The sequence below is a fragment of the Xiphophorus hellerii genome, chromosome 8 (genome assembly GCF_003331165.1).
Source record: "Xiphophorus hellerii strain 12219 chromosome 8, Xiphophorus_hellerii-4.1, whole genome shotgun sequence".
Classification (NCBI taxonomy): Eukaryota; Metazoa; Chordata; class Actinopteri; order Cyprinodontiformes; family Poeciliidae; genus Xiphophorus; species Xiphophorus hellerii.
In genome coordinates, this window is record NC_045679.1 from 18,684,953 (window position 1) to 18,698,085 (window position 13,133).

Below are 13,133 nucleotides of genomic sequence, written 5' to 3' on the forward strand. Positions count from 1 at the left end.
CAAGGAACTTGGGCAACATGATTTTTAATAAAAAATGTGTTTTGTAATTAAAAAATGTCCCAGATACTGGAATGGTACAATTTATGAATTAGCATCAGGAAATTGTGCACTGCTATAAAGACTTTTACATAAAAACAAACAGCAATTTAAAACATTTCCATTCATCATAATCACAAAGTTTGAGTCAAGTTGAAACCTTAGTTACAGCATTAATCATCATGAGTCAACGAAGGAGCCAACCATTTCTAGGAGCTGCCATTGTCAGGTGCCACACCTAAAAACCACTCAAACCTGACATCACAACAGGCTGAGTAATTTAAATTTTTAGATCTTTACCAGAAAGAAGACAAGCATGAGAAACTCTCCTGAGGCTGTACTTAGAAGTGCCTTCTTAATAAGCAATTACCATGAAAGGTAAGACATGGGTAACAAGTCAGGATTATGAAAACAAGAGAAAACATACAGTAGTTCTTATTTCACAAGAGCCATCTGCTGCATCCTCTTGAACAGAACAGAGGCAATGTGAGAATAAAAAAAAAGAACAATTCTTTTGATTATTGAATAGGCTACATTCAGTTCTCCAATTTCATTACTAAGAAGCACTCCATAACTGCATTTATTTATTTATTTATATTAATTTCTGCTCACTGAAAACAAATTGTGGAACAAACAGAAATCGTAAGAATCCCAACAATACTAGAAGTAGTTTTTGGGGCAAGTAAACATCATCATATAAAATTGAACATTGTCACAATAAGTCAAAATCCTGATGATTTGAAAGAAAATTAACCACAGTGAAAGGTATAATATAGTGGATGGTGTTTCTCTAGTAGTAGGCAGTTCTCCATTTACTATTTAGGTATCTGAATTTCATCGAATAGAGAAAGCTGGAAAAAATGCACTAAAAATAAAACAATTACTACACTTCTAACTTTCAATTTATGAACTTCTTTGTGTTGGTATTTCACATAAATGCCTAATAAATTGCATCAAGGTTTATGGCTGTAACATTAAAAGTTCCAGGGTGTGACTACTTTTACAAGACACTGTATGTTTCTGTTTTGTGTAAGTGTGTGTCCGTGGTCTGAAGCCAAACAACACATGGTACTTTTCATCAGCAGATGTCAATATGCCTCTGGAGCTGGAGAGTAGACATGGGAACCAATGTCACATATAGTTGGTGTAGACTAAGCTGAAGGATAACAGCTGCATCAGAAAACTTGATCGACTCTTTTCTAAGTCTGTGACCCAGACTGGAAGTCAGACGCTTTTCAAGGAAAAGACAACTCTTGCAAAATTCCCAAGAAATATGCTGAAGATTTGCCACACACCCTTGAGCAACACACTGAATTTTTGATAAACGCACCAGCACTGTTGTGCAGATGACCCTTCACTTTGACTTCTTGCTCCATATTCACAGAGTTGCCTCATTTCTCTAAACGGATATCTTTAGCACAGCAACACTTGTGTGTTTTCCATTGCTACCCGTAAACAGTGCATATTGTTTGAATGTGATTAAAAACAATGCCTTGTTTTTAAAGGCATTAAAAACAAGCCTTTAAGGAATGAGATGTCTCAACAAGGCTGGTAATTGCATTACATGTGCTTATGTGCTTCAACATGTGTGCTGACATGATTTGTACAGAGCTTCATCAGACAGACACTACAATAAGAAAAAAACAACCAACATAAAAGCAACATGTCCACGTAGACACACTAAATTACCCTGAAGGAAGGCATCTTTGATAATAGGTGTAATCATATCTGTCAGTCATCAAAATTTCCTCATCTGTTGTGTCCAAAATTGACATAAATGCATCATGTACTTGCTTGTGGGTATTTTAGTAAAAATGCACCTAATTGGTCAGTAAAAGGTTGGAATAAAATGCAATGACAGGAATTTTGTCTATAAATTCTTAATGTCAAATGTCAATGTAGCATATTGTGGGCTGCTCTGAAGACCAATGGCGAGTTCTCAGACATGTTAATGAAATAGTCAAACTCGGGTAAATTTAAATAATTTCTTTTAAGTCATTTAATTAGAAAAACGACTGTTATAATAAATATGCTATTTTAATTGGCCTGGATTTCAAGTGCTTTGCACAGTACTAAGAGGTGTGCAACTGGAAAACCAGGATTAAGCATCCGCTTAATTTTCCCCAACTTGGAATATGGGTTTCTAACTTCTAGAAGTACAAATTTAACACATTATTACTTCTCTACATCTTGCTGAAGAAAACAGCCCCCATGTTCTTTCTTTATATAAATATTCACTACACTCTGAACACCATATTGCTTTTCTAGTCGTCCTTACATATTTTCCCAGTTAAATGCCTTCCTTGTCCCACTAATGTCTTATAAAAAATCCCAGCACCTCACATTAAAGGGTCACACATGTCTGTGTCAAATTCCTGCTTCTTATCCATGTAGACACAATTCAGCAGCTATTAATAAACTTTATTCCCACTTAGCGAAAGTGTGAGTGCGTATGTGTGCTTTACTCACGTAGTCTGGCAAGGCTGCGTTGTCGCCTTGTCTGCCTCTTAGAGACTGTGTTGCCTGCTCCAAAACCTTGTTGTGCTTTTTGGAAAGCAAAGCAAATAAACTGACGGGAAAAACAGAGAGACAGAAAGAGAGACATAAGACTGAGAGCTCCAGCAACTGATGAATGGTACACCAAGTTAAGCACAAAGGAGCCAAGTAGCCAGCTGGAATGTTTTCCGTTTCTGAAACTAATAGATGATTAATGCTGAAATGGTAGTCTTCGTTCTCCTTTAAAAGCCAGAAGCCTCACTTTAAGATAGATGATTATTGAGACATGACTGTTTTTATTTCTAAATGAAGCTTTTCAAAAGTAATTATTATTAACGAGTCTTCAAAGTAATCCAGACTTTCTCATGGGATGATTTTGAAATTACAGGAGTTGAAAATCTACAAATTATGATTACTCCTCTTAAGGCGACTGGACCACAGTACACGTAAGGATAATGTATGACTACATGGGTGCAGACATAAAGCCAGTTTGATGGAGTAACTTTGGGTTTGAGTAACTCAACAAACATATTTATGTTTGAGGGGGAAAAAAGCTCCATGTTTTACTGTTTTTTCTCATTTCATCCATTTTTAACATTCAGGTTTGTAGCATTTGTGGCCCCAGGAGAGGACAAACCTTTAATTTGCATTCCAAAAGTAAAATTTACTCTATCCCACAAAATGCAAAGGGCAGAAGAAACACAAAGAGCGCTCTGATAAATCCCACTAAAGACCCACATGTTCATCTGTCAGCACAGGAAATTTACACATGCAAAATACCACCGTGGTCTTGATCCAAGAAAATTGGCTGAATGAAGGAACTGGATCAACTATGTGGAGATCTCCCTCTCATCTCCAGATATGCTGCTCAAGCCTCTATTAGAATCATATAAAGACCTGTTGTTCTAAACTATCAGGGTTTTTTTCATTTCGAATGACAGACCACCAACCAAGCTCCATCTGGTGTGTTAACATACAATACTGCAGGATGACTAGTTGATCTGTCCCCACTTCAACATAAACTGAAGCAGTGATGAAAAAAGATCCAAGACGTTTTTATGTAACTTAAGCCTGAAATGTTTTTTTTGCAATGTAAAAAAAAAAAAAAAAAGGAAAACTGGTACAAAATAGATTAAAGCTTTTATAAGAGTATACAAATAAATCCACTACATCTCAGTAAATTAAAATATGTGATCCAATGAGGCTCATTTGTCAGCTTAACAGTATCTTTTAAAAATAACATCTAAGCATGTACTAAAGATATTTTTGATTAAGCTCACATTTCTGAATTTAAAGTGTTTAGTTGGACTGATGTAATATTCTAATCTTAAATACTGTTTTCACCAGTTGTAAGCAGTAATTAACAGGCGTAAAGGCTGAAAAACATCCGTGTGTGTAATTAATTTAAATAATGTGTTCCACTTGCAGAACTGAATTACTGAAATAAATCAACTTTTCAATAATATCCTAATTTATTGAGATGTACCTGGACTTTATGAGATGTTGGCGAAACTACAATATAACTTGGCATTGTATCAATATACTTGCACTCCGATTCAATTTTCTTACTTCATGAAGTCTGAACTGTTGCTAACCTACTGTACATCACAGTGCCACATACTTGCACGTAGTCTGACGCCAGTCTCCATTGTTTTCCAGATACATTTTATACAAAACAGACAGAAGATGCACTGCATTATTTTATTTTGCCTGATTCCTATCTTTAGCGAATGGTGACCTGATTTGAGTCTACAGATGCATAAGCTTACATAACAGCATTTCTGCAAGGGAGCAACAATGGGCATAAAATAATAAGGAAGGCAACATCAACAGCAGGATCTAAGATTCTCTCTGAGGTCAGATGTGGGGCAGAGTTCAGTGCACTCTGGCTGACATTTGGTAATTCCTGGCAGGAAATTCCCTTTATCTTGCAGCAGGCCAACCAGCTAAGCCCAACCCAAGCAATCACACTGATCATCATCATCAGACGTAGTCAGTTGCTCTACATTAATGCTGGGCACAAGTGTACACACTGAGACAGTTTTCCTCTCAGTCTGAAACCACCAGTCACACATAGGGACAGAGACACAGGCAGCGAGATAAGAGGATCCTTGAATTTGCGTGAATGTGCGCACGTCTTCAAGGAAGGAAACGTTCTTTCCCGTGTGCCTGCAGTGAACAAACAGCCATGAATGACCTGATGTCACTGAGTGTGTGTGTATCTGTGTGTATGTGCTTTGGTTTGGGCTTCGTCCTCTTCAGCCTTCTATTGAGGCCCTTTGTGCAGAGAACAATGTTATGCAACATTAGGAAAACCAAGGGAGAGACTCAGTAGCCTTTGTCAGGTAGCAAATTACATTTTAAGACATTAAATATGAAACTTTTAAAGAATAAATGTGCTATTGTTTGAATTGAAATATGGGCACTTAAAAAAAAAAAAAGATTGACGTCAACATTAATCATTTTCAAGTGGTTATATTGTTTGTTTTGTTTTTTTTTCCTCCGAAGAGTTTTTGCAGCGCTAGTGGCTCGTACTAGCCACTAGCTCGTACTAGCCACTAGCTAGTACTAGCCACTACTAGTGGCAGACAGGACAGGGGCGAGGAGAGGGGGGAGGACATGCGGCAAAGGTCGCCGGGTCAGGGAGTCGAACCCGCGACGTCTGCGTCAAGGACCAAGGCCTCCAAATGTGGGGCGTGCTAACCCCCTGCGCCACCACAGCACGCCCCAAGTGGTTATATTGTTGTATAATCTATCCATGCATTGGCTTTGCATGCTTATGTGTGTTTAATTACTTAAATAAATCCAACAAAATCTCCAGTGAGTTCTCCAAGTTACACTAAGTTTTAGAACATAAAATCACTTTTCAGAAATTGAACTGCAGACCAAAGTAAAAAAAAGAAACAAAAGTCATATCCTTTTTTAACTGTTTTCATTGAATGAAGCATACCCAACTGTGATTTTCCTTAATGTTTAGACCCCTATTTTGTTTTTTAAACTGTGCTACAGAACATTACATAGTGCTCTTAGTTTGGGACATAACCTTGCTGTATATGTTGACTTGTAAAACAACACCACACAACAAGTCAACCAGATATTTTTGGTACAAACACCATAACACTCCTGATATATCTAAGTATGCACTTACCTGATGATGCGCTGAGCGGCGTACTGATGGAGACTTCGAAACTGGGCTGACATGTTGGCAAGTGCAGCAAGACAATTGGTGTGTAGGTACTTATCCTGACAATGCACACAACACAGCAAAGAACCAGTTCACTAGATGAGTACTGACTGAGTTCTTTAGTATAAAATCTTGTCAAAAAATGTATTTGTGTCTGAGTCTCTTTTACCCTTGTCCGTGTCATGTTGAACTGGATGGTGCGAATGACAACCAGGATGAGCAAACTTCCAAGCGAGATCTCTGTCAGTGACCTCTCTGTGTACCATGAAATGTTTTTCAACACCTGAAAGACGACAAGGGGACAGTTGTGACACGCGGCTACTGAAAACTTTATGAATGATTGACTTTAGTGCCAGAAAGCGAAGATTTCTTTTCTTCACTTCCAGATGTGAGCTGTGGCATGCACAATAAAGTGCGTCTACCTACCACCTCATGGATGGAGCGATTGAAGGCATCGTCCTCCGTAAGAATAAGAAGAATAATAAGGGCCATGTAGACATGGTGGGAATTTCTGTCCTCTACGTGGTAAAGGATCTCGAGGATGGGCAAAACCTGAGAAAAGATTGAGACAGAGCTCAATATTTACACATAAAGCTTTGTAAAATTAAGTGGTATAAGGTAGAGTCAGAAAACGGATCAGCTAAAGGCCCTGGTCTACAAATAAATTCCAGATCAGACTAGAGCTGGGAATATACAGATTTGTTGTTATCTTCGGAAAAAGTGACTTAATAGGTTCAAAATAAATGACTCATTTCTTGTAACAACATAAATTCATGCTGAATATTTATTTTAGAAAATTCCAAACAATTTGGGAACGTCAATGGAGAAAGAAAATCCCAACGTTGGATCAAATATCGTGTTTGAAAGACTGTATACTGTGACATAAAATAACTGGCACTGGTTCCTACCGACAGAAAGAGCACCATCTGTCACTGCGCACACCTATGCCTGTTTACTGAACCATAGTGTTTGGTCATAAATCAAACATTATCGCCTCTATACCAGTTTGAACGGATAAAAAAATTACAAAGGCACTCAATGACACTAAAATTGATTTTTAACCACGGCTGTTCCTTCCACCTTCCTGAAAATATCTAACTGCTGGAATATTGATAGAATAAGAGGCACTTTATAGCTTCCCCCCCACCCACCAGATTGTCCATGTCAGTTCTTGACAGGATGTACGTCCTCATGTTGGCGTTCTGGTGGAGCAGGGTGTAGAGCAGCAGAGTGGCCTGGTCGGAGCGCTGCTGCTCACACAGAGCGGTGTACAGGCTGTTGAAATTGATCTGGAAAGTGTGAGGTGGCTCCACAGGCAGCGACGATGTGTCTACAGGAGGAAGGGTAAATATTGTGAGGATTACTACCAACACTGTTTTATTGCCATCTGGCACGAGTCATACGAGTGCTGTGCATAAGAGTTTTGAAGCTATACAGCAGAACATAGCGAATATCTTGTCTTTCGTACAGTTATTACCTTGTGTATTTCTGAAACAAGTGATAGCCTGGCGGAAGGGGTTGGGCCAGTCAGGCCCGTCTGTTAGATTGGCCAATACCAGCAGAAGCAGGAGGCTCTGATTGGATAAAGGTAAAAGATTGTTGTCCTGGTCTATCCCGGCACTATTACCAGCTCCACCAAGAGTGAAGACACTCCACAGACCACCTAGAGAGAAAGAGAACAAATAGCACCAAGAAATATTTATCAATAGATACAAGATGTAAACATTCACACAAAGTTGATTTTTAGGATATATTGAACCATTTGAAAGAATTATATTTTACTGTAATGCTTTAATTTAATAAAAGAGAGAAATAACCCAATAAAATTGTAAGCACTTCATTTGATAGAAAAGGGTCTTCAAAAAGCAAACTGTTATGGATGAAATACAGAGACACAAGTCAAAGCTAAAAAGTGACAAGAGGCTTTATGATTTTTTTATGAAACTTGTTGACTACAACTGACTGATTTTTAGCTAAACCAGATCCAACCAGCTATTGAGAAACCCCCAAATTTTACCTTTTTTTCAATTCATAATTATATCAAACCTAATTGCTAATTGATAGTGTTCAAACCAAAAGACTCTTTGGTGCAGAATTTATTACTGCAAGAACACTCAAAGATGGCTATTTTCAGGATCGGTATAGAGTTTAGCATAACGTCAGAGAAAAACACAGAAGAAATTGTTTTGCCTTTTTTTTTTTTTAATTAAGGAAACTGTAGGTTGCCCCAAAATATACATAAATCCAAGATGCTCACAACAGGAAGACTAAAAAACATATTTTGAATGAATAATTAGGGAAGCTTATCAGTGGAAATCTACCTGGTAACTTATCAGGTAAGCCATCAACCAAATGGAAATGTGTCAACTTGATGTCCTAAAACTATCCTTGAATTTCAACATACTAAATAGGGAGCTTTCTGTTTTTGGAATAATGGTAAAACGCAAGCTATTTTAGAGAGCAAGATTCTTTATTCTGACATTTTCTCCATTTTACATACAAGTGCCACCAGACCTGCAACAGAGTGAAGGTACTGATGAAGATGATGTCAAAAGTCAAATCGAAAAGAATGAAAATGGTAAATAGTTTACAGTCAGCTGGCATTAAGAAGACTGTTTAAGATCTTAAAGGATCTCTTTGTGAAATAAGAGGATAAGGGGAAATCAGGCTAAAATTATTCATAAAGTGTTTTGTCAGCAAACTGGGTATGAACCTAAGAGGCTATTGTTTTTAAAATGCTCACTATTGGCTTCTCATTGTCAATTAGGACACTAATGGGCTTTAGTCAAATATTTAGATCCCATTTTTACTTCTGAGGCTGGATTTTGACAGCAAAACTGGATTTAAGGACCGGTAAGAAGTAACAGATCCAACTTAGCTCACAACTTAGTTGAAGTCAGGACTGCTTACAGGCCCGACTTCAAGCAGGAGTGTAAGCAGTTACAATACAGTGATGTGATCCAGCAAAAATATGCACAATTACTTTTTAATAGAACATGCACTCTAACAAGCAGCTTTTTAGTGCTTGGTATTTTCAAACATAACTAAAGCTCTTTTCACGAACGTTTCCACATTATGACTGCAAATACAAGCCTCTTGTTAAAATGCCTCTGCTTTTCATAAGTCAATCTTTCAACAAGGTCATGTCCTCCAATAATACCTGCTGACATAAATGACACTGGCATTGAGGGTCCTCTAAGTGGGAACAGCTATGCTGGTTTTAGATGCTTACACCTACTCACTGCTCTCTCATAAACTCTCTTGTTAGCTCAGATGTATGACAACAACAGGACTTTAAGGTCCTTTAGGCAATTTACACTGAAATATCAAGAAGACATCTCTGTATGTGAAACAGACTTGAAATAAATGTTCAAACATTAAACTAAAACCTTTAAACAAATAAGCAAAGAGAATGATTCCACATATACATGATGAAGGGGTAACAAAAGAAAAATTTGATAAATATTATATTGATCAAAATATTTGGTGCAACTCTGTTATTATATTTGCCATTGGTTTCTATTTAACAGCTTAGACCAAGACATTAATATTCATCTGGAGTCATGCTTCTTTCCACATGACAAAATCCAGTTCAATATTTACTCGTTTGGTTTTGCCTGAGGGAAGTCTGTCACTTGAGCTGCTAAACGACCTATTTTCCTCAGTGCTACATCATAAATTGTGCCAGCGTTGTAGCAGAGTAGAATGCGTGCAGGAAGCTTATAGATATAATTTTGTTAAAATCGGTTCTGAGTCGGAGCCAGACATGATGCTGCGAGACCATCAGGTGTGAAGGAGTAAAGGTGCAAACACACATGTAAATAATGAGATGAAAATCTTCCTAAAAATTACATGAATAGCAGTGAAGGCTGCTAGAAATAAGTGTGTTTTGTCACATTATTGTTAGTATGACTTTGACGAAGGACTATTTGCACTCAGACTGATGTAATCACAGCAAAAGGAGGCACAATGAAGTCACACAGATCATTTCACAGCACCTGAAATTTGAAACAGCATAGAGAGTGCCTCAACAAAGAGAAACTGGAACTGCGGGACACACCGAGGGTGAGGATATTTGTTCTGCTCTGGGATCAGAGACACAGACGTCAGAATTTGTTGCAGAGTCACTAAAGCGCTGGCTGGCCATGTCAGGCATCACGAGAAGCATGGGAAACATGAACACCAACGTACACAGATGACTGTCTCTGGCTCCAGCAAGTCTACCGCAACTGCCTGCACGACCAAACAGCATAGAACCAGTGACAGAGCGTTATAGATCAAGCTACTGAGTCTGAGACAAAGACAAGAGGACTTGGTGCCATCTAGAGCTGAAAGCTGGAAAATCAGAACACATATCTGCGTATATTACTAAATGCACACATGGAGGTATAATACTTGACCTAATTTATTTGCTAACGTGCTATAACAGCCTTTTAAAGTGATTTTATGTGAATTCAATTCTAGTGACAAGGGAAAGAAATTCCTATCATATCTGGGCAAGAAGACATCCGACCAGAAACAGGAGTGAGAGAAAGGGAAAAGGTGAACCAATGAGAGTTCGGATGGAGTCCTGTTCATCAGATCTCTGGCACCAGAGTGACTGGTCCAGCGGTGTCAGGGAGCCCAGTCTGGCGGCCACGCTTCCTGCACACACACGCTTTATTTCACCTTTGTGGGTGCTGTTTTGTTATCCGTCTGGCTTGGTGCCCTCTCCCTGTCTGCCTGCACGGCACATGAACTAAATAAGGTTACAAAGCTTAGGCTGTAGGACGGCATACAGGAGGAGAGAGAAGTCAGGAAAAGAAAAGTAGTGATACGATGAATGTCAGAATTTGGGAGTATTGACGACAACTTATGATGAGACAAAAAACAAACAAAAAACAAAATACTGTTGCCATGGGATGTTCAAATTGTGGTTCTTGTTACCATTTCAACATATGACATTTTGCATCTGCAAATGACAGCAAAACTTTCTAGGCTGCAACGTTTTAGGTACAATGCATTCAAAGTCAGATTACCACTTATGTACAGTACAGACCAAAAGTTTGGACACACCTTCTCATTGAATTCAATTAGAAAGTGTGTCCAAACTTTTGTTCTGTATTGAGTACAGACCAAAAGTTTGGACACACAGTTGTGTCCAAACTTTTGGTCTGTACTGTATGTCCTTTATCCTTCCAGCTGATACAGAGCTCAGTGATCAATATCTTAAAGCTTAATAAATCTCAATCAATATATTTAACACTGATGTGTTTTTTAATCTTGTGTAGATTTTATATCAAGGTAAACCAAGGTTTTGAAAAGTCAAAGGTTTTGAAACTGCTAAAACATTTTGTAATGCTGATGTTCCTACAGCCTAAAATCCCTTTTAGAGATGGGATAGAAAGTCAGAATGACTTGTTTTCTGTGGCTCAATGAATCACATAGTAAAACAGTGCATCCTCCACCTCCCCTGCCCTTGATGTGGATTGCCTCCAAGCTGGCTGAAAGAAGGTTTTTACATGCTTCTTTGCCCCAAATGACAGAAAAATTCACTACTTGGACCACTGTTAGAGAAAAACATAGAAAACAGGGTTTGGAAACTAAAATAACACACAACCAAATCACTTGTATAATGATAACTCTAATAAAACTAAAGTTGGCAAGCAGCAAGTTGGCTATAGATCATTGGAAAATATAAACTACAGTCAATTGGCGTGTGGCAAGTTCAAATTCAGCTTCTTCCACCACACAGCAAAGTTTCTGCAATTTACCGATTGAGCATCAAGGTTTTAAAGCTCTTTTAGGCTACTGTTTGATTAGAAAGAGGTCATATTAGTTCAGTGTATTAACTGTTTACAACCAGTTAATCAGTCGGAAGCAGGTTGACCACTGGAGCTGATAATTTGACTTAACAAACTTGTACATTACAGCTTGGTCTTCTTGTGTTACTGGACAGAGCAGAATGTTATCTACAATAAAGACTAGACACAAATATCAAATGTAATTGGTGTTTCTAAGTTTTTGCTTTAGTCAACATCCAAATTATTACAATGTATACATATGGTAATAGATACACTTAAGACCAAATTCATTCATACCCAAGTAGATTTAACTTTAAAGTACTCTTTAAATATAATTTCAATTTCTCTCATCTGACTTGCAATTATGCTAAAGTTTTGGAGTAGCCAGAATCACCACTTGAGATCTTTATGTTAGAGTGATTTCCAGGAGACCTTCCAACCTCAAGCACCTGGAATTCAAAGGAAAGTCATCAAAATACCACTGGAAACATGCAAAACACTTGTCAGCAAGAAGACAAAATGTAAACATAATTTTTTTTTTTTTTTTTTTGAAATCATTGATGCTCGTTTTAAAATGACATAACTTTAGCGAGATGCACATCTCATTCCCCATCACAACAAACCTTCTTTACAATACGGTAATTTTAAATCTGCCAGGGGTACAAATGATTTATGCTTAAGTTTATGTCTTAGTATTTTGCTTAAAAGCTAATAATTATATTTTTTCTCTTGTAAATATAAAATCATAATGTACATTTTGTACCTTAGTGTCTTATAGAAATTGTAGTGTCTTATAGTATTTGTGCAAATACTATGATATCATGAAACCATCTTATTTTTACTAAAGATTATAATACTGTGAGAACTACATGTTGACTAAAGGCTAGACTGTAGGAGATTGAAGTAGATTAGATGTTTACATTATACAAGTTAAAATCTTGAACATTCTCTGCAACAGTAGTAAATAAGCACCAAAAAGCAGAGTTCAATAGAATACAAGGCCGTCTATTTTTAATGAGTCTAGGTTTTAGGTCATTGTGTCCAAATTAAAGTTTTATGTAATCTCCTTGTGACTGTAGAAAACCTTTACTCTAATTAAACAACCAATCCTAAACCCAAATCTCCCATCTAAATGTTAGTGAAAATATTTCCATTACATACTATTTCAGTTCAAATTAAGCAGACATAAATATTGGTAATATTTACTCAATGTCTGTTTTTTTTCTGTTGCAGTTATTTAAAAAAATAAGTCCACAACAAAACAGTGGATAAAATGAACACAACAGTAAAAATAAACTAAGGTTGGGACAGATTGGCAAGACATTAAACTATGCTGCAATACAGGCAGAGGAGTGAATTTCTGGTGGACAAACACAATGTACCAATTCTTTACTTGCATAACAGCAAAAGAAACAGAACATCAGAGCTTCAGGCCAAAGTCTTGGCCAAGCATGAGGAGAAGAAACACACACGCATATTCCAGAGATGCAATGATTATCCAAAACGGCATGCTCTCTACTGCTGATAAACTCTTTGGAATATCAGATATTTAAATGCAAAAAAACACTTGTTAAAGAGAAAAACAAAATCCAAACACATCTCATCAATCCACAGTCTTATAATAAATGCCAAAC

The 13,133-nt window shown here is 37.4% G+C and overlaps 1 protein-coding gene across 3 annotated transcripts in view; it reads right to left on the reverse strand.

The window, feature by feature from the left end:
• Window positions 1-13,133, reverse strand: part of dym (dymeclin) — a 48,707-nt gene that overhangs the window by 24,162 nt on the left and 11,412 nt on the right. For all 3 annotated transcript variants that reach the window (XM_032570509.1, XM_032570507.1, XM_032570508.1), the window contains exons 9-14: window positions 7,194-7,379; window positions 6,868-7,046; window positions 6,143-6,268; window positions 5,886-5,999; window positions 5,681-5,775; window positions 2,506-2,605 (exon numbers count right to left, since the gene is read on the reverse strand). In XM_032570509.1, coding sequence (XP_032426400.1) covers window positions 2,506-2,605; window positions 5,681-5,775; window positions 5,886-5,999; window positions 6,143-6,268; window positions 6,868-7,046; window positions 7,194-7,379 — 800 coding nt within the window. The remainder of the gene's footprint in view (window positions 1-2,505; window positions 2,606-5,680; window positions 5,776-5,885; window positions 6,000-6,142; window positions 6,269-6,867; window positions 7,047-7,193; window positions 7,380-13,133) is intronic.